Below are 20,557 nucleotides of genomic sequence, written 5' to 3' on the forward strand. Positions count from 1 at the left end.
TTTTTCTATCTTAGCTTTTGTTGTTTGATGCCGGTCATATTCCACTTTCTATGTAAGATTTGAACTTTGGTTTCGGTTTTCCCTATAATGTTCTTCATTTCAATAAAATGTTTCTTTACCCAAAAAAAAAAAAAACAACAAATTAACATTTAAAAATCAAGAAATCTATCTATGTACTTAAAAGTCCGGAAAGGTTGAACCCTATTTGAAAATTTGAATATCAAACATAATCTAAGTTTTGTACACTACTCAAGAATTTCAAACTATTTTTTCAAGGAACGGCGACATGTTTCTTACTTTTTAGACTTTTGGAGTGGGGTCCTCCTCACACCTTTGCTGCCGTCCTAATAAGAAGGAGGGGCAATTCCGTCCACAACAAAACAAACCCCAAGCTTCATTCATTTCTTTCACTTTTTGTTGACATCCCCAAAAAAAAAAAAAAAAAAAAAACGAGACAGAGAGAGAAGAAGAAGAAGAAGAAGGAGGTGAGCTCCATTTTCAACTCCGCCATGAAAGTAGCTTCAGAACCCTAAAAAGCAACCTCACCTTCCATGCCCATCTCTCTTTCTACTCAAACCCACTTCTTTCCTTTGACCATGGGCTCTCTCCTCCCAATTCTTGACCTCAATGCCTCCCCTCAATCCGCCCCCAATTCAACCCTAGCCACCTCCACCATATCCCTCAAGGTCCCCAAAATCGAACCCAAGCCCGAACCCTATGACGACCCAGCTCCCCAACCCCCCTTCGATCCCAGCCCCAGCTCCGACATTTTCCCCAATCCCCAAACTACCCCCCTCCCCCACCAGACCTCGATCGTCGCCGCCGCGCCGGACCACGTCTACTCCGAGTTCCACCGCATTTCGGAGCTCTTCCACACCGCGTTCGCGAAAGGGATTCAGAACTGCGACGGCGGCGGAGACGAGGACGGCGTCGTTCTGGACCCGGAGTCCGGCGCGATTGTTCCCGTGGAGGACAACAACCAGCAGCAGCAGCTGGCGGAGGTGGTGCAGCGGAAGAAGTACCCGCAGCGGTCGAACGAGCTCGTCCGGGTCACCGATCTCAGCGACGAGGACCACCGCTACTTCCGTGAGGTCGTCAGGAAGACCCGGATGCTCTACGATTCGATTCGGATCCTCTCGGTGGCGGAGGAGGACAAGAAGAATCCGGGTCAGGGGAAACGGACCCGGGGCGACTTGCGGGCCGCCTCCGTGCTCCGGGACCGTGGGCTCTGGCTCAACCGTGATAAGCGGATTGTGGGGTCCATTCCGGGAGTCTATGTTGGTGACCTCTTCTTCTTTCGCATGGAGCTATGTGTGGTTGGGATACATGGACAAGTCCAAGCTGGAATTGACTATCTTCCGGGGAGCCAGAGCTCGAACAGGGAGCCGATTGCGACGAGCATTATCGTCTCCGGCGGGTACGAGGACGATGAGGATGCTGGGGATATTATTATCTACACAGGACACGGAGGGCAGGACAAGTTCAACAGGCAATGTGCGCACCAGAAGCTGGAGGGTGGGAACTTGGCGTTGGAGAGGAGTATGCATTATGGGATTGAAGTGAGGGTTATTAGGGGGAGGAAGATTCATGGAGCTGTTTCGAGTAAGGTGTATGTTTATGATGGGTTGTATAGGATTCTTGAAACTTGGCTTGATGTTGGGAAGTCGGGGTTTGGTGTTTATAAGTTTAAGCTTTTGAGAATCGAGGGGCAGCCTGAGATGGGGAGCTCCATTCTTAAGTTTGCCGAGAGTCTTAGGAGTAGGCCGTTGAGTGTGAGGCCGAGGGGTTATCTTAGTTTGGATCTTTCGCAGCAGAGGGAGAAGATTCCGGTGTTGCTTTTCAATGACATTGATGCTGATCAGGACCCCTTGTATTATGAGTATCTTAGGACACCTGCATTTCCAACTCATGTGTATCATCAGTCGGCAAATGGTACTGGCTGTGAATGTGTTAACGGCTGCAATGAAAATTGCTTTTGTGCTATGAAAAATGGAGGGGAGTTTCCTTATGATCAGAATGGGTTTCTTTTGAGGGGGAAGCCTGTTGTATTTGAGTGTGGGACCTTCTGCCGTTGCCCCCCGCAGTGTCGGAATCGTGTCTCCCAACATGGATTGAGAAATAGACTGGAAGTGTTTAGATCAAGGGAAACAGGTTGGGGCGTTAGGTCTTTGGACTTGATACATGCCGGCGCTTTTATATGTGAGTATACAGGAGTTATTCTCACGAGGGAGCAGGCTCAAATTTTTTCCATGGATGGTGATAGCTTGATCTATCCCCATCGGTTTTCTGATAAATGGGCAGAATGGGGAGATTTATCTCAGATCTATCCTGATTATGCGCGTCCAACTTATCCGGCAATCCCACCGCTGGATTTTGCAATGGATGTGTCAAAAATGAGGAATGTTGCTTGTTATATGAGCCAGAGTACCACTCCAAATGTGATGGTGCAGTTCGTTCTCTATGATCACAACAACTTGATGTTTCCTCATCTTATGCTATTTGCAATGGAGAACATTCCTCCTCTGAGGGAGTTAAGCCTTGACTATGGGGTGGCGGTGGCTGATGAATGGACAGGGAAACTTGCTATCTGTAACTGACTAATTTTGTAGGCGTGATACATTCTGAATCATGCTGACAGAGTTATGGGAATATGCTGCCGTAAGGTAAAGCCAACTTCATTTAAAAAAGCATTTCTATATTTTCTTCTATCTTGCATCACAGCTTCCCCTGGTTACCTTCTGATTGTTGAGATCACATACAGTGAGGGTGTCTTTTCCTGTGTTTTGTTGTAGCTTGAGTTCAAACTTTATTGTCAACTATTCAACCATTTTAGGTGTAGGTGTGTGATTCCTTAAGAAATTCATTTGCATTATTCCTGGTTCCATGAGATGGAATTGTTTGTGTTGTTTCATGTGATTGGCAGACATGTAACTCCAGTATTTCTGTGAAATTTTTATAAACTCTTATATTGTCATTCAGTTTGTTCTGTATTTTGGATAGTTTCTTATTCATCTGCTCTGCCTGTGTGGTAGTATTTGGATAATTTCTTATTCAGTTTGTTTCATATGCGAATCTTTTTCTATTCATATTAGGATTCCTTTACCTATATTGTTTGTCCCTCTTATGGAGCAAGACAATTTCACTTGTTTCCATTGGGACATTAAGTGCGTATTAAATAGTTTTAGCTTCAAAGATTAATACTCGAGGGAGAAAAGTCTCAGAATTTCTTATCTGCTTCGTGGTTGCATCATGAATTTCAATTAAGTAGATGGGATGGGTTTTGGATTATTAGTATGAGTCTAGTAATTTGCAACTACATTTACAGGATATCATAGTCAAGACTTAGATTGTGATAGTTAAACAAGTTAACTGCAGTGAGGAAAAAGAGCATCAACTTTACGGGAATAGAGGCTTTTTAAATCTACTACTAGAATAGTTTGTCAGCAGCAGTGCTCATGGCTAAATCTGCTACTAGCAGTCTTTATCTGGACATTTTGTTTACCACTAGTTTTGGCTTCTGCTATATGTCACTGAGTATACACAGAATTTCCATTTCTGTTCATGTTCCAGAAGAAAGGAACAATCTCCTACTTTCCTAAATATAGAACTATTCTGTTTTTGTATTGAGTACTCATCAAAAAGTTTGGATGTGATGTTTTGTTTGTTTTTCTTTTACATATGGATAACTTATCTATATGGACGAGGCATAATTCAGGTTGTGTAGGATTAGGTGGTCTGAAGTGGCCAGCTTAGCTTTGACTTGTTTGTATGCTTCTTCTTCACCACTAGCAATTCCGAAAAATATGGACAAAAAATGGTAAAAAAATTCCCCTTTGTGTTCCATGTGGCAATAAAAATGATGATAGATGTGGGTATATATGTGGATATTCATGTAAATATCTCAAATACTGATATTAGCATCACACGAGGTGGCAATGAATGTAATTCAAATGGGAATCACATAAGTAAACTTATAAATCAGTAATATTAGGAATGTCTGGAACCTGGAATAAAATTCTGGGGGTTAATGAAGTAATACCTAATTTTGGAGTGGTTGTAAACATACTTCTTATGTAGGAGTGTCTGTTCCCGAGTGTAGCTTCAGTGTTTCATCCCTAAGAGCTCTTTTCTCTGTTCTGGATGGCAGGATTTTGTTAGATTTCACTATAATGGGGTTATTTGTTTGCATCAGCGGGAGCAGGTCTTAAAATAGTTAGTGGTGGGGCATTCTTAGTGAAGACGAATAAAATACATAGATATATCCGTTGACGTCCTGAATGATTAATGTAGATTCTTCATTCTAACAAGAGCATTTTAAAGTTATATACTTTCTGGTCCCCAAAATATGAGTCCCTATTTGTACTTCAAACCCACTGAAATTGCAGTCACCATATATTTGGTGCATCTTGCAGTAATGATTTTGTCATTTGTAATCATGTCTCATTGTGTTGTAGTCATTTGGGTAATAAAACTTAATGAGAAATCATTTTTGCTACATTGAAATACTAAATGGGATGCCTTTGTTGGCAAGAGCTAAGTACTTAATCATGGACTTGATCAAACCTGACCATCCGTAAAACTTAATAAAGACCAACACATTGGTTGTTACAACTTATGGATGACCAATACAATGGGCATCTCATTAAACAAAGCAGCATGTACTTTTGTGGTTATGATTTCAATTTCAAAACGTATATAAAAAAGAGTACGATTTTGAATATCCCTTGAATGATGGAATTGGTGTCCAAATTCATTGTGCAATATTTGGTAGTATGACAAGGCATTTATTTCCTTAAACGTTATGTGTATATTACCTTTTAAATATTTCATTTAATATTAATGTCCAAGTCAATAACGTGTCAGTCCTAGTTTTTAGAGAGTTGCTGTGTCATGTCGTTCTAAATGTCCGTGTCCGTTTCGGTGCTTTTTAGATTGTGGTGAATTTTAAATAGTTGTTCCTTGGAAGTAACTATAGGAGTAACTTTCTTGAGTTTTCAATAAATGATGTTTCTTTTTCAAATTTAACTTTAAAGATGTCTTTGTTGGCAAAGTTAAGTACTTGAAATCTTTTCTAGTCAAAGGAAAATAAGCTATTTTAGTTGTCTGGCGTTTCTAGTAATTGTTGAAGGGAGTCTAACTCGGGGAAAGGTAACAGTTCATGTTGGATCTGATATGTGAGTGTGTAATGAAAAGAACGCATACTGTTATATGGATTTGTGGTTTACTATAACAAAACGGCAATATTTCAGTTACTGCAGTTTTCAGAGAAAACTTAAAAAATTTTGTTTGCTTGTTTGTTTGTTTTTGTTTTTTTATGCTGGGGAAATTGAGTTAATTTAACCTTCCTATAGGTACAGTTGGTAGATGGAAGCAGACTCAATGTCACTTCTATTGGTCAAAATCTCTATATCGAATTGATGAATTATCAGTCAATATCGGAACATAATAGTAAATTAAATTTCTGACATAAAAGCTTTCTACATATATTATATAGATGCTATAATTACGTAGTTCTACCACTTCTAGGAGTATCCTTTTGAGTGCTAGCTGAATGTAAAGTAATGGCTTTTGTGCAATGTTGAAAGGATCCTGATGTAGTGGGAGTGTTCGGATTGTGATAACCTCTAGCTGTTTATCCAGTAGTGCTAATTTCTCCCTTTTTAGAATGGCTCCAGTGACTGCATATAGGTTAAATCTGGTTGCTTGGGCTGTTGTACCTTTTGGTTATGGATACTGAAAGGAACTTTATCTAAGTCTAGTTATAGTAGGGCTACTTTATTTGTTTGCCATATCTTGGCTAGGTGTTTATGGAATAATCATAGCAGGTTAGTTTAGTAATTAGGGGGCAGTCGTTTTGCCCATTGGACTAGTATTTTCGTTTCAAGGTAAAGATGGCAAGTATTTTGCAATCTTATTGCTCGTAAATAAGCTTCCTAGAACAGAAGTTGATGGTATTCAGCATAGCTGGTGTGTTTATGAGGCATTTGAGGTAATTTAATTACTTTGTACAAAATCATGCTAGGCATTTTATTTAGGTAAGTGTCTGTTTGCCGTTTTGGGGATTGGGAATGGGTATGGCTTTCCTTTCCTATGTTTGGTACACATCTTGGTAGTGATTTAGCTTTTAGGTGGGAATGGTGTACCCAGGATACGGGAATAGGGTACCCATGAACTTCCTTGGGTTTGCAAAACCCATTCCATGAAGGTGGCTATAATAAATAAACATCACTCACAGTTCGTATCGTCAAGAACTAAAAACGTCATCGATATCCTCAAAAACCCTAGGCATTTCCTAGCATTTCCAAATACTGGAGTGGGATTCATTGTTTCTCTTTTCCTTGGAATGGGAATTGGATTCCTCATTACCCAGTCCAGAATAAGTAATTGCCAAACTTATGAAGTAGGGTACTAGTAACTCTGGAAAGATTTTGCCGAACTCTTTTGTCAGGATTAAAGTTCTTTCATCATTACTATACGCTATCTACTTTCCTTATTGATGCATTCTTTTGCCTTCTTAATTCAAAATCAATTTTGATGTTTGCTGTAGACATTTTCTAACTCTAGTACTTTTCTATACTAGGAATGCAATCGCGAAATTCAAGGCGCAATCAATAAGTACCATACATATACACATGTATTACTTGTTGAATATGCTTTGACAGTACTTGGGAAGTAATAGCATTTGGATATGATACAGATTAGGCTCTGTTGTAGAATTTATCCATTTCAAATGATATTTACCATATTAGTTACCTAGTATTGTTATATAGTTATTTTTTTTATTTTTTATTTTTAACCCCACCCATCATCCACATATGCTAGTGAGAATCGAACCCATGACCTGCCCGGTGTTGGTTTTACCCAATAATCTAGTGTGTGTGTATATATATATATACATACTTATTGAGAATAGATCTAGATTTACTGAAAGGAATAACTAACTATAAATATGTAACTATATTGGCACTCCTTATCCGAACTCATGTCAATTTCCTTTTAAGATCATATTGGTTATTTCTCGCATATCATTCATTGTGTAAGTATTTTCAGACCAATAAGCAGTATCAAATTCATTATTAGTATCACCATAAACCCATCCTAGTATCGAAACGATTCTTACCACTTGCCTTAGTAACGTTAGCTGCCTATCCTAGTTTCACAATCTATGAACTTTCTAAAGAAACATTCCTGCAACATAGTGCACACTCAAAAAAATCATACTGGTTAGAGTGCTATTTTCTCTACTTCTCATGCTGGGAAGGACTTATTCCCTTCACTCCACCAGCCTTCATATTTCTTGGCATTGCTAGTTGATCCTGATCTTTACTCCTACCGAGCTAGAGGTGGGGGTCCTCTCTAAACATGCCATTGAACAAACAACATTTTCATTGGTATCCTTTTATTTGAATATATATTCCTTCTCTGATTGAATTTATTAGCAACTTCTTTGTACAAAGTGTAACAATATGCTCTGTATCCTTTTATTAGTCTTGCTTATGATCTTGAGCCTGTGTTAGGAATCACAGAGGAATTATCTTTCTCTGTGACCAAGTCACTTCTATTAGTAGGAACTCTGTCAAGTTTATTGCTTTGCTAGAACTAAGCAGCATTACTTTCAATATTAAATATGTGTTTGTTAAAGTGTATTACCACACAACCCATGATTGCACACACGTCGTCTGCACGCGCGCGCACACACACACTCTTATTCAAGATGTATATTTCTTTTAGAAAAATAACCAAAGCAGGGGGGCCTTGTAAATCTTGGTATTTGAAGAGAGTGTTTCCGAAAGGAAGTAATAATCTTGTTGGAAAAGTTTAGCATATTGCTTCTGGGAGAGCAAGTTTTCTTAGTTATTTATATGAGCAATTATTATATAATTATAGGTGAGGGGCCAAAACCTTGCTAATGGCAAGACACTTCTCTCTAGCCATGAAACGGTGCGCACCAAAATAGTGCGTATGTGTGTGTGGTGTTGTGACTCTGAATTGACTTACCATGGATGGAGGTATTTGGTGATTGTTGCATATTGCATTTGAAATTAGATATTCTATTGTCATTATGCTCACTAGATTTGTTATCTTATGCAGATAACACTCGGGCCCTGTTTACGGAAATTTGCTATCTTGCTTCTGAGGTCCCTGGTCCTTAAGTTTTGTAGATGCTGGCTATGTAAATTTTCCTATCAGATGATCCAAAAGAACTGACTTGGCTGATGTACACAGCAATTGCAGTCACCAGGTGGAGAAAAAAAAAATGCAATTACATTGCTGGCTGACCAAGCCACAGACGTTGCTGCAATGGTGTGCTCGGCATTTTTGACTGTTCTGTTTCCTTGACTTTTTGGATGACGAAGTCTGCACAGCTATGCAATTCCCCTGAGACTGATAATAGTTGCCTTTAGGTTTATTAAGCTTGTAAGCACAACTGTACTAATCTTGTGTACCTACTTGTAGCATTGTATATATAATGACAAATGGCTGAAGTTTGTACAGAAATTGTATAATCAGTGATCCCACGTATGTTTGCAAAGATCCATTTGTTTATAGATAATTCATATATTGTAGATAATGGTTGAAGATTAAGGTTTCAGGTAAATCGAGCAAGGAATTGCTGCATTTACTCGGGTAAAGCATCTCTTCTTGAAAGTAAACTGGATGGTGGATTGTGGTGAAACCTTCATGCTTGGGGGATCGTTTGTTTTGACTTGTTATGTTGCTTATTGCGTTACTTTCCTGCTTAGATACATCTTTTATTTTGCTCCAATTCAGTATGTATAATCATATAAATGTTCCTTGTTATCAATTCGGAGTTTAGATATACACGTGTACAATACGATTTCCAGACAACTTTATGTATAATCATATAAATGTTCTTTGTTATCAATTCAGAGTTTAGATATACACGTACAATACGATTTCCAGACAACTTTATGTATAATCATATAAATGTTCTTTGTTATCAATTCAGAGTTTAGATACACATGTACAATACGATTTCCAGACAACTTTGGTGTTCAAATTCAAGCGATCAACAAGGAGAGAAAGATGGTTCAAGCTTGAGATGAGTGTGTTCCATTTTTCTCCAGGTCACGCAGTCTTGCTCGTTCCATCTTCCGTTTACGCCACTCTTCCAAGGCTGCAGAACATAATACAAGGTGGTCAAATCTAGTTCATTATAATAATCACACAAATTTTGACATCTAAGGCAATAAGAGGAACACAAAACATTTACTCAAATCATGAGGTCATGTAAATTTTAATAAATTGTCCATAACCAATTCATATATAGAACACTGTAAATCATACACAACAACAAAAACTAAATCCAGCACCAACAGCAAGCACAATATGAGTAAATATTGTTTGATGAGTTCACTGGCAGCAAATCCTAAATCATACGGAGAAATATTTTATCTATACAAAGGTAACAGACATGATGCTTCTGGTAGACAGGATGTCACACATGGTCTGACACATTTAAGGTCAAAATGCATTAAGAATTGTTCACAATATCATCAATTGTTCTTAGTTCTTCGTAGATTGAATACGCAATATGCACATCAAACAAATGCAATCTTAGAAAAGCAGAACTGTAGATATTCGAGAGGATAGGTAACCAAAGAAGTGTCACGACGTACAGTCTGATCAAGACTAAAAAGACACAAAAAAATATCGACTCTAGAACCAGAACCTAGAGAGACATGGTATGATTGTAATACAACACAGGCAAGGAGAACACCTGTATCCGCAATTAAAACCCTGAGCTAAAAACACAAGTGCCTGATAATCTATTACTAGAATTTAGCTTATTGCAAGGACAATTATTAAGTGACCCTGAAAAGGAATAACAGCTGTTTGACAAATAAAAGCAAATATGTAGGGTAGAGAGACATGTATTCACCTTTCAAACTGTTAGCATCATTAGTAGCATGCAGATCCTTCAATCTTTTTGAAAGGTCAACTGCAACTGTCTGCCTTGTGTCTTTCTCTTGGAGTGTTTCTGGTTCTCCAGATGCTTCTCGTTGGATTTCCCTCACCTGACAAGATAAGTTATTTTGATAAGGACAACTATTTTGTTAATATGAAAAACATTTAAACAAAAATCCCAGCTTAGTGGAAATCACAAATATTTCACAAATAAACTCTAAAGCAGATGCGGGTTTGGAGAGACGGTGTTCTAAAACAAGAAAAAGAAAAAGGAAAGGGCCCATGTAGAAAACAATTTCTATTCAGTTTTTGCATGGGCATTCACCACTTCATTTATGTTTAAACTTTAAACAACCAATAGCTGAAACTTTTAACTAGAATTGTAATTAGCAGTCCAATAATAACACCCATACTTACTCTTTTTATTAGTTCCAAGGGTCGCATAGCAAGACGGATCTCTTCAGATTCTCTGATATACCTGAGTGTGGCTGCAGTTGGAATATAAAAGATTGTGCAGCAGTAAATCAGATTGTTCCATGTTCATAAAGAGATTTGTATAGACAGGACATAAGAAATGCAAATAAAGTCAAGAATATCATTATAAATTATGAAACATTGCATTTGCAGAGCAGCAACAATATACAGTTTCAAAGTTTCTCAAGAACTGCAATGGCTCAGTCAAAGAAATGTGTTAACAATCACCATAATGTACCACGTTTCCCTTAGAATTAGCTCATTGAGACCATCAAGTTAGATTCCATTATTTGTACTTCACAAGTTCAGTGAGATGAATCTGGTCTAAAAAAGTGATCTTAGCTTCTACTGATCCTACAGTCCAAAAGAAGGATTAAACGGAAAAACATAATTACGACAGAAAATCTAGAGCAAGGCATTAGTTCAAATTTTGAAACCATGTATTTTATTTGATTTCAAAATGAATACAGAGCTCTAGTCAGTCCTTGCTAACCAGATAGATAGAAAGTAATAAGGCCCTAGTAGCAATACCTAGGTTCAATTTTGATGGAGTAAGTAGTTGTATCCTAATGGTTAAGCCGTTAAGGGAAGGGGAAGACAACGGCTGTTTCTGTAGTCCAGACATTGGACCTAAATTGAAATAGAGACTGAAGTATATGTAAAAAACTAATGATCCATATTGGAAGGAAGAAAAGAAGGCACATCACGTTATGAAACTGAACAAATTACTGAAGATGACAATCACCACCCCTTTGACATTTTGTTTACGTACATTTACAAAACTTTCTGTCTAAACAAAATTAAGCTTGTTGTAAGGTGTTCCCTAACCTAAAAAAGGAACTCTTCTCCTAGAGAACCTGACATGGAATTGGAATATGTGGTGCTGTATTCTGGTTCCTCAATCAAACTTCATGGCTGTTCAACAATCTAAGTGCTGGAATATAGAGTGCATGGAACTAAAGCCACAATATTAATGGATATAAACTCACATTTAGGATTTTGTTTACTAATCTAGTCTTCAATATAAGCTGTTCTGTATCCAAATTAGGAAGAAATTCTCATAAAACTTGAGTATAAGGATTCAATCAATACATGTACATTCATTTCAACTCTTCCAGACCCAGTTCTTTCCAACACCCTAAATCAACAACAATAACAAATCCTTGACAATTGGGTTCCTCAACAAAAACCCCAAAACTCTTCATTGATCTAACCACACCCAAAAAGTTTACAACTTTAGCAAATCCAAATGATGGGTCATCAAGTTTTGCAAAGATGGACAATACCCAAGTGCCAAATTGGGAAAAAGAGAAAGAAATGGACCTGAACTGGGTGAGGATTTGGAGCGAGAAGAAGTAGAGAAGAGAAAGCCCTGGAGCAACAGAAGAGCTGTGATGACGTTCAGCAAGCACATCATTATGGTGGCGCTCCTGAACGACAATCTGGGCCTCCATGGCTGCTGTCCCTCCATTCCTATTCCTTCTGTTGATTTTGGTGAATGATATTATGGCATTGAGCACTAGGTGTGTGTGTGTGTATATTAGCAGCGAAGAAGACCAACCACCGTCCACGGCAAGACTTCAAAAAGTGTCTTGGACCATAAGCTTGAATTACTCCGGTGAGTCCGGTCAACAACCTTCTTTATTTACGAGTAGGTGCTGCGCTGTAGGTAAAAAACAAAGGTTGGGTCCTTGGGATGATGGGATCTATTACATTACTGGTTACACTCCCAAATGACCCATTTCAACTTTTGCTGTCCTTTCCATATAATTTTGGTAGCACTTAAACTAGACAGAAAAGGTATCGGAACACCGACGTATACTTTTTTTGTCTTCTGGTTTATCAGATAAATAACTCTAGTTGTCTTTCGTGAGTCGAACTCACAACCTCCTACTTATAAATTGGAGACTATGTCACTAGATCAAATGGTACTAAGCACACGACATATACTTGTATCTAATAGGAATGGACGGCTAGATAATATCAAATGCATTTTTTATTTATTAAAAATAAGATTGGGTACAAATATTAAGGGTTGAGATCATCTAATAACTGCAGTGTCACTTGCACTGCTGATGCTTAGAAGAATTTTTGAGTAGTAGACTAGTTTTGTGTGGTTGTACACCAAATCTATACTCATACACTACTCTACAACTACATAGAGATGGTCCATTTCAATATCAATCTACAAAAATCAATCAAATCAGAATTGACTTACGGACTTGAGCATTCAAATATATTGAATAAATGAAAAATTCATCATCATGAGAATATTATGTACTTAAAATTCATTCAATTTCAACTCAACTCACATTCTAAATTTGTATATGTTTAAATGAATCAAAAGATATGCTAATCATATGGCATGTTATCCTTAAACCCTAAATATAGGTGCAAGTGTTTAAAAAAAGCGTGGACGGCAGGATTCGAACCTGCGCGGGCAGAGCCCACATGATTTCTAGTCATGCCCGATAACCACTCCGGCACGTCCACTTGAATGAGAACTCACCTCTAAACAAACTACTAAACATCAAACAACTCAAGTTCGAAAAAAAAAAACACAGTTCGAGTTGGATTGGAGCCAAAGTCTTTGTTGAACTGGGTTTTTATTATCTGATTCTGGGTGGTGGTAACTTCCTCTGCTTCTGGTGCGCTTAACCAACTCACTTTTCACTTCACTGCAACTTCAGTTTTGGCTCCATAACCAAAACACCCAACTCTTGTGGGATTACAAGTAAGTCTTCTCATTTTCTGTTTCAAGTGCTCTCTGTAATGCCATGAATGCCCTTTACCATTTTGATGAGTTGGGAATGCTGGTTTTTGGGTGGTATTGGAATTGGGTTTTGTGTTTTCTGTGTCTGCTGTGATAGCCTGAGTTGGGTTTTTCATGTGCTTTGATTATTTGAATAAAGGTGACTGCTTTGGTTCGGATTGTGTTTTTGGGATTGATTGAGTTATCAGTTGTTATTCAATAGTTGATATTTCCAAGGAATTTAGATTCAAAATCTTATCTTTCAGGCATTGCTTCATGTTTGCAAAGACAGGCCCCTGCATTGTTTGATATCGGATTGAATCGAGTTTAAGAACATGGCCTCCACAATTTTCAGAAGCTTTCAAACCCACCCTTTTGTGTTCCATCCCACTACATTACTTAGAAGAAAGAATGTTCTTTTGTATTGCACAATGAGAAGTGAACAAACCCAGACAGCCACCCAAGAGAAGGTTAAGCCACAAGTGAAAGTTTCTAACTTGAACCCGAATAAGAAACTGGAGAATATCTCGAAGGACTATGAAGCAGTCATAGGTATCGAAACCCATGTCCAGCTATCCACTCAGACCAAGGCCTTTTGTAGTTGCCCTTATAATTATGGCTCTCAACCAAACACTAGTATTTGCCCCATTTGTATGGGTCTGCCCGGTGCTTTACCGATTTTGAACGTTAAGGTCATTGAGTCTGCTGTGAAAGTTGGACTTGCACTCAATTGCAAATTGGCAATGAACTCGAAGTTTGATCGGAAACAATACTTTTACGCGGACCTTCCAAAGGGGTACCAAATATCCCAGTTTGATGTTCCAATTGCGACTGGTGGCTACATTGATTTGGATATTCCAGTAGAGTTTGGTGGTGGGCATAGGAAGTTCGGCATTACAAGAGTTCACATGGAAGAGGATGCAGGGAAGCTGATGCATTCAGACGATGGAAGTTACTCACAGGAAAGTACCTTTCGCTTCATACTTGCCATCAACATTTTCTAGTTCTTATAAAATACTGTTTGTTTCTTTTCTGCAGGTTGATCTAAATAGAGCGGGTGTGCCCTTGCTTGAGATTGTTTCTGAACCTGATATGAGAAATGGTATTGAAGCTGCAGAATATGCTGCAGAAATACAGAGGGTGGTTCGGTATTTGGGAGTGAGTAATGGCAATATGCAAGAAGGTTCACTTCGTTGTGATGTCAATGTTTCTGTTCGACCAATTGGGCAATTACAGTTTGGGACGAAGGCAAGTAGCTTTTACTTATTGATTTATTGTGTTAGTAACTAGTAACCAGTATACAGATAGTATTTAAAGAAAGAAGAGAAGAACAAAGGACTGAGGGATAATATCACAAGCACTTAATAATCCGAAATAAGAAAAGTTTTGTATGAGGATAATTATAAATCAGTGCAGTGAAAGCTCTGGATGACTTTAATTAGTCATCCTTACTTTGTTAATGCTTGGTGATCATTGCAATATTATCTTGACATGCCTAAAGAGTCAAAATTTCAGCATTGCCAATTGATTGAGACCTATAGGGCTCAAAGAAAAAATACTGTAGATTTGTTTTTTGTATGAAGTTCTTGAATGTTATAACACATATCAGAAGGAAACATGAATAATAGAAAGGTGGATTGGAACTAGTGTTACAGCTTGGCTAGAAAAGAAGTATCCTCTTTGTAAACCCAAGGCATAGACCATGGAGCCAACTCCAAAACCAAGGTATTTTTGGTCCAAAAAGAAGTCTCAATGGTACTTTAAGAGTCCAAGTCAGTAAATGTTAATATAGAAATAAATCAAGACTTTACTTGTTTATATAAAATTTTGTTAGAGTATATGTTTGGTGTAGTTGATCTTCAATTTTCTATTTGAGTTTTAGGGTAAGTAGTACAATATCTTTAAGAACGGCAAGGATCTCATGGTATTATTGAGTCCTTAATAAGTCTTTTGGTATTTTACGAGCCCAAGGGGATGTATTTGAAACCTATATGGTTATCTGCTGTAAATCGAGGCAGATTGGAGCACATGAAAATAGAGTGTTGTTGAAGGCTTGGTGCCTTGGTATCTTTTCAACATGCTCTATTCTTTATTTTCTTAAGTTCTCTGCAACTACAATAGCTATAAACCATTTTTTTTCTTCTTCGAAAGCTATTGTATATTTTAAAGCCTACCATAACCATTACCCAATCCTATAGGAGCACAGGTGCATTGTCCTACATCAACTACTATTACTCTTGAACACTTAGTCAAATATTCTATCAAATTAGCTGCTTCTTACCTTTTGAAAGAATTATGCAGTGAACAATATTCAGGAAATGTCAACTTTTGTTACTTTTAGTCGTTGGTGGCATTTTCCCAGAAAGAATGTGTGTGGTACTCAACCATCAAACAAAAACGTACACACTATAGTACCTGAATGAACAAATGAGATATGAAAAACAGAAAATTGTTGTTCCATGTGATGAACAACATAAAGTAAGTTATATGTATGTCTTTGTATATTATTGACTGTTGAAGTCACAGCTCGGAAATTGGAAATCCACTAGTCACAACACACACACACTCTGAAAAAGTGGGAAGAAGAAAGAAGTTGCAACATAACAATTGTTTTTCTTTCAGTCATCTGGTGATATAATACTATCATTTATTGCCTTTGGTGTCTGATGACCTTCTTACTTTGGTAGGTGGAGATAAAAAATTTGAACGCTTTTTCGGCAGTGAGCAGGGCAATTGATTATGAAATTTCGAGGCAGGTGCTTCTTCATAGTCAAGGCCAAGACAAAGAAATTGTACAGGAAACACGGCTATGGGAAGAAGGAGCTCAGGTGACTTTACCTTTTCTTTTCATTCTCAGCATCTAGTCAAACAGTACAAGAGTGTGTAGCTATCATTTCCTTTGTGTCTAATTACATGCTCTGTTAACTTTATTGTAATGTTCAGAAAACAGTTACAATGAGGAAGAAAGAAGGACTATCTGATTACCGATATTTTCCTGAACCAGACCTTCCAGAAGTTTTCCTCACCCAGGACTATGTTGATGGTATTCATAACTCTTTGCCTGAACTTCCAGAAATGAAGCGTCGGAGGTATGAAAAGATGGGCCTAAGCATGCAGGACATTCTTTTCCTTGCTAACGACATGAATGTGAGTCCCCTGGATTATTCTTCTAAATGCTTGCTCTGTCTGGAAGTTGCTAATTGCTCTGGAATTTGTTATTAAATGAACAAAGCGGAAGTTGAAATTTATGACTGAAATGTTGCTTGAAGATCCAACAGAGTAGCTAAGAAATATAGAAAAGCTAAATGTATTCTATCCTTATATTTGTTACAGATATATTCGATGTAAAATATAGTTTCCAGGGACAAATTATTCAATCTGCATTTCAAACAAGATTAAATGTCGGGGAAAACTGGATTAGGAGATAAAAAGAAAGAAGGAAAGAGCCAGAGAAAAGTGAATGTCTGTCTTCTTACATGGTCTGGGCACTGAGTGTAAAGTGTGACCAGAAGGTTTTAGTGCTAGATGTTTCTTAAGTCTTACTTCAAGGAAATCGTCTAATCAGTCAGTTATATTAATCATCAAGTACTCCTAGTGATATGTTATCTAAATGGTATATCATCGTACATGACCTGAAGCGGCACACATGCTTAATGTATACCTTAGGTTGCAGAATTTTTTGATACTACTATTAAGAAGGGTGCTGATGCGAAGCTAGCTGCCAACTGGATAATGAGTGATATTGCTGCCTATATGAAAAATGAAGAGTTGTCCATCACTGAGGTCAAGCTTTCCCCTCAAGAGTTGGCTGAGTTAATAGCTTCCATAAAAGATGGGACTATTAGTGGGAAGATAGGGAAACAGGTAATGATTCCGTTTTCTTTTCGGGACAAGTTTTACAATTTTATTTATTTCTGAAATCAATAAATTTGCAGATATTGTTTGAGCTTCTAGCAAAAGGTGGTACTGTGAAGGGACTGATAGAAGAAAAAGATTTAGTTCAGGCAAGTTGTTTATTGTATTGCCAGGCTCTTTAATTCATAACACATAATTCTTGTCAAATGGTCAGATGTGTGAATACTTGATGGATCGATGGTCGCAGGCCAGAGCCTGTGGAACTGCCTAATATAGCATTCACTTTTTAATTTTATTTTCTTTTATTATTTATTGTGTCAAATTCAACACATATCACCATGTTTCTTAAAAACAACATTTTATATTGTTTTTAACAATCTGGCAAATTATTGGACTGTCCTAAGATGTTCTCTAGTTTGAGAAGTTAAAAGACTAACTCTTTTTTTCGTTAGTATACCCTCTATATGTTAGAAAGTCAATAGACAGAGTCATTAAAAGGATAGTTATGGAAATCTTTACATGTGTGTGTGTGTGTGTTGTATTTATATTTTCAAAAACAATATAAGGAATGATGTCTCCTTCGGAAAGCTGACCTCTTCTTTCCAAGGACCAAAAATTTGGAAAGTAGGGAATAGCTTTTTGGCATTTCTCCCCAGCTGTATGGACTATTAATTTCTGTACTTAATAAGTTTATAGAATAGAGTAGTTCTGTTATATGATGGCAAACAGAATTTGTACACTTCAGCAGCCAAGAAAACAGTGAAAGAAAATCATCTTATGATAAAACAATAAATAATTTGTTAGAAAATTGATGGTTCTCTTATGGCTTTGGTTGTAATAGATTGTAGATCCCGCTGAGATTGAGAAAATGGTGGAAAAGGTGTTGTCAGAGAATCCAAAGCAGCTGGACCAATATCGTGGTGGAAAGACTAAGCTGCAAGGTTATTTTGCTGGCCAGGTAAAATTCTGTCAAATCAATGGAGATATTCTTTTGTGTTGATCACAAGGGTAGATTGTTTTTATCTCTCCCTTTTCCATTCATGATTACACTATTAGTAATTACTTTATTTATCTATTTTTTGAGTGAGGTGGCTTGAACTTTTTTAACTCTGCGCAGATAATGAAACTGTCAAAAGGAAAAGCAAATCCAGGGCTTCTAAACAAGATTCTGTTAGAGAAATTAAATGCCAAAAGCTGATACAGGTATAAGTTATCTGCAAACAATTTCTGTAATTTATATATACACAGAACTGCTGATCATGCATCTGTTACCATGTTCCTCTATGAATTTTGATGTAAATATAATATATATGTATTGCATTATATCTATTGGTAACTAGATAATGCAATGACCTGGCTCCGAACTTCAAACCAGATGTATTCAAACCTAAATTCGCTCACACCGGAAGGGCCGTTACACTTTGTAGCATGATTTATATAGCTTATGGTGGAAGTCTATCTAGACTTTGATGTGTTAGTTGGCATCTCTCTTTCTGAACAAGTGATTGACAGCCGCTTGAAAATCTGCGTGCCCTATCTGGAGAGCCGAGAACTGATTGGCTTCTGATATTGCATTTCCTGCTTCTGTTTGATTGGTCTATAATGCCAGCAAGTTGGATGGATCAATCTTGAATCGTAACCTGATATGCTCCAGATATATAACCACTTCCAGATTTCAAGCTCCTAATTTTGAGTTCATTTTCTTTCGCTAGATGTTTATCTTCGGCGGACAGGCATACCATCTTTCCTTACCGACTGTTGTCTAGTAACTAATCTTTTAAATATTGATTTATAGAGTTTGTAAATTACGTATTTTTGATGGCTTAATTACCACTGACAATCTTGACGGGTTCCTAGTTGAGTTTTTTTTTGTCTAGAAAGCTTAGAGAATATAGAATTTTGAAGGTTGGTGAAAAATAGACCAAAGATTGTCAGTTTTGAAAGACAACTTGGTGATGTTCATACTATTGTTTGTTGCTATTTGAGAGCCCGTCAACCAGGTTTTGTCATGAAGATCATCAGTGATGCACAAAAATCCTCATGCATGTTCATACTTTTACAATGACAACAAATAATCATGAAAAAATAGATTTTAGGTACACGTCTTATGGCTTATGTTTTGATGTTAGATTGATACCAAAATAGCTGACTTCAGTCAGCATATGGTTATCTAGGACTGTAACATAACCATGAATATCAGTATACTAAATTGAACGGAAAGTGCTCTAAACAAGTAAACTAAATTGAAAACATAACATGTACTCATCAGTATAGCAGAGAAGTTCCTACTTCAGGGATAGATTGGGAACAATCCAGAAAGGTTCTTGATTCGTTGTGGACTCGTCAAATCTGTAACATGGCTTCACAACTTTATCTTTTAAGTTGTAAACGAATATGCGACGACGATGATAACAGTAAATCGAATTTTCTTCAAATTCTGTAAAATATGAGGCGGATAATGCTATCGAAGCTCGATTTCGACACCAAATTATAAATCTGTGACCTAAACTTTCCACTTTCTCCCACGTGCCTCGACTTGTTGTAGGCCTCAAATTCATCTTATAGACCTCAAAATACGATTCTTTGTGGGAACTATCATCCAAGCTATTGACCAAAACCAGCGTCACACGCAAAATCTCACCCAATGACTCCACTAAGCGAGAGTATTTCACCATGTAAGTACGAGTCAAAGATTGATTCCGTAATTTCCGTCTGAAAATATATACAGTTGTCCTATCACCACAAGATTTCTTGAAGTCCCAAACTTGAACTGCATTTTTGCCCAACAATGCGAATAGTTTGCTGTTGTGGAATACAATCTCCCGAGAGCTAGCTAGCAAGGGATTCCATGTTTTGCCTCCATGATTATAGACTGCAAGGTTATCAGACCTCATGCTTCTTGATGTTTGTCTAATGCAAATCGTCAAGAAAAAATTATTCCGGCCAGACGGCTCCGAAGAAAGGACAGCTTTCAATATTTCACTACCAGAAAAGCTGGAAAAGCCATCAAGAGCTCGAATATCTGAGAGTTGAATGCTTTCACCTGAAACTGGATTGAAAAGATTTAAGATTGAATCCTTGTTCATAATCACCAGCCACCCATGTGATGAGCTCACACAACAGCCTTCAAATAATATGTTCTTGATGGTATAGACCTTTTTCTCTTCGAGACTGAAAAACCGGCAACTGTTGTCTTCTTGACCATTACCAAGCACGAGCCATGGAGATTGAGGCAATGGCTTGTAATAAGGTGCAGCGATGTAAGAGTTTGCAGCATACTTCCAAGAAGAACAAACTGCTTTGAAGCGAAGGATGTCAATGGACGCAAGCTTTTCCAAGATCAACTCTGCGATTTCAATTGGGAGCTCGGACCACTTTGATTCGCATTGTTGTGCTCTCTTTTTGGTGCAACAATTCTGATCATCGGCCATTGTCATTGGGATAGTACGTAGTGCATAGCAGGATGGGAGAGTTTCCAAAGTCTCTATGATTATGATTTCGGGTGGTGGTAAAATCCTAATTATCTATTATCTAAAGCCCGTGGAC

The 20,557-nt window shown here is 37.7% G+C and overlaps 5 protein-coding genes and 1 non-coding gene across 7 annotated transcripts; 3 read left to right on the plus strand and 3 right to left on the minus strand.

The window, feature by feature from the left end:
- The first annotated feature begins 404 nt into the window (after positions 1 to 404).
- LOC133707797 (histone-lysine N-methyltransferase family member SUVH9-like) lies at positions 405 to 8,902 on the plus strand. The gene is made up of 2 exons (XM_062133282.1): positions 405 to 2,663; positions 8,092 to 8,902. Exon 1 carries the CDS (start codon positions 552 to 554, stop codon positions 2,595 to 2,597), a length of 2,046 nt encoding a protein of 681 aa, XP_061989266.1. The 5' UTR covers positions 405 to 551; the 3' UTR covers positions 2,598 to 2,663; positions 8,092 to 8,902.
- Positions 2,670 to 8,082, plus strand: LOC133707799 (NADH-ubiquinone oxidoreductase chain 1). Its single transcript, XM_062133284.1, is given in 2 exon segments — positions 2,670 to 5,628; positions 5,631 to 8,082. Coding segments are annotated over 2 exon segments (267 nt in total). The 5' UTR covers positions 2,670 to 5,561; the 3' UTR covers positions 5,831 to 8,082.
- Positions 8,903 to 8,918: 16 nt separating the features above from the next.
- Positions 8,919 to 12,125, minus strand: LOC133707798 (uncharacterized). Its single transcript, XM_062133283.1, has 4 exons — positions 11,728 to 12,125; positions 10,348 to 10,418; positions 9,905 to 10,040; positions 8,919 to 9,139 (listed from the first exon to the last, which is right to left on the minus strand). The coding sequence occupies exons 1-4, from the start codon at positions 11,873 to 11,875 to the stop codon at positions 9,054 to 9,056; spliced, it is 441 nt and encodes a 146-aa protein (XP_061989267.1). The 5' UTR covers positions 11,876 to 12,125; the 3' UTR covers positions 8,919 to 9,053.
- Positions 12,126 to 12,815: 690 nt separating this feature from the next.
- On the minus strand, positions 12,816 to 12,897 carry TRNAS-AGA (transfer RNA serine (anticodon AGA)). Its single transcript has one exon. It is a non-coding gene; the product is annotated as a tRNA-Ser (tRNA).
- Positions 12,898 to 12,983: 86 nt separating this feature from the next.
- On the plus strand, positions 12,984 to 18,864 carry LOC133708146 (glutamyl-tRNA(Gln) amidotransferase subunit B, chloroplastic/mitochondrial-like). 2 transcript variants are annotated; one of them, XM_062133601.1, is made up of 10 exons: positions 12,984 to 13,138; positions 13,423 to 14,115; positions 14,192 to 14,404; positions 15,844 to 15,984; positions 16,100 to 16,303; positions 16,823 to 17,020; positions 17,092 to 17,160; positions 17,853 to 17,969; positions 18,129 to 18,214; positions 18,352 to 18,864. In XM_062133601.1, the coding sequence occupies exons 2-9, from the start codon at positions 13,492 to 13,494 to the stop codon at positions 18,207 to 18,209; spliced, it is 1,647 nt and encodes a 548-aa protein (XP_061989585.1). In that variant the 5' UTR covers positions 12,984 to 13,138; positions 13,423 to 13,491; the 3' UTR covers positions 18,210 to 18,214; positions 18,352 to 18,864. The 2 variants fall into 2 exon arrangements, with proteins under 2 accessions (XP_061989585.1, XP_061989584.1); XM_062133600.1 differs by having other exon boundaries at positions 18,387 to 18,864.
- A 142-nt stretch (positions 18,865 to 19,006) lies between these two features.
- On the minus strand, positions 19,007 to 20,523 carry LOC133708147 (F-box protein At2g05970-like). Its single transcript, XM_062133602.1, has one exon. It carries the CDS (start codon positions 20,446 to 20,448, stop codon positions 19,297 to 19,299), a length of 1,152 nt encoding a protein of 383 aa, XP_061989586.1. The 5' UTR covers positions 20,449 to 20,523; the 3' UTR covers positions 19,007 to 19,296.
- Positions 20,524 to 20,557: the final 34 nt, after the last annotated feature.

The sequence above is a fragment of the Rosa rugosa genome, chromosome 5, assembly GCF_958449725.1.
Source record: "Rosa rugosa chromosome 5, drRosRugo1.1, whole genome shotgun sequence".
Taxonomy (NCBI): domain Eukaryota; kingdom Viridiplantae; phylum Streptophyta; class Magnoliopsida; order Rosales; family Rosaceae; genus Rosa; species Rosa rugosa.

Excerpts from the sequence above, each read along its gene's own strand:
- LOC133708147 (XM_062133602.1), bottom strand. The coding sequence starts at position 20,448 with ATGACAATGGCCGATGATCAGAATTGTTGCACCAAAAAGAGAGCACAA.
- LOC133708146 (XM_062133601.1), top strand. The coding sequence starts at position 13,492 with ATGGCCTCCACAATTTTCAGAAGCTTTCAAACCCACCCTTTTGTGTTC. Across the intron at positions 16,304-16,822 it reads TCCTTGCTAACGACATGAAT|GTTGCAGAATTTTTTGATAC; the intron begins GTGAGTCCCCTG and ends TGTATACCTTAG. Across the intron at positions 17,021-17,091 it reads GTGGGAAGATAGGGAAACAG|ATATTGTTTGAGCTTCTAGC; the intron begins GTAATGATTCCG and ends ATAAATTTGCAG.
- LOC133707798 (XM_062133283.1), bottom strand. The coding sequence starts at position 11,875 with ATGGAGGGACAGCAGCCATGGAGGCCCAGATTGTCGTTCAGGAGCGCC. Across the intron at positions 10,419-11,727 it reads CAAATCCTCACCCAGTTCAG|CCACACTCAGGTATATCAGA; the intron begins GTCCATTTCTTT and ends TTCCAACTGCAG. Across the intron at positions 10,041-10,347 it reads CCTTGGAACTAATAAAAAGA|GTGAGGGAAATCCAACGAGA; the intron begins GTAAGTATGGGT and ends TTATCTTGTCAG.
- LOC133707797 (XM_062133282.1), top strand. The coding sequence starts at position 552 with ATGCCCATCTCTCTTTCTACTCAAACCCACTTCTTTCCTTTGACCATG.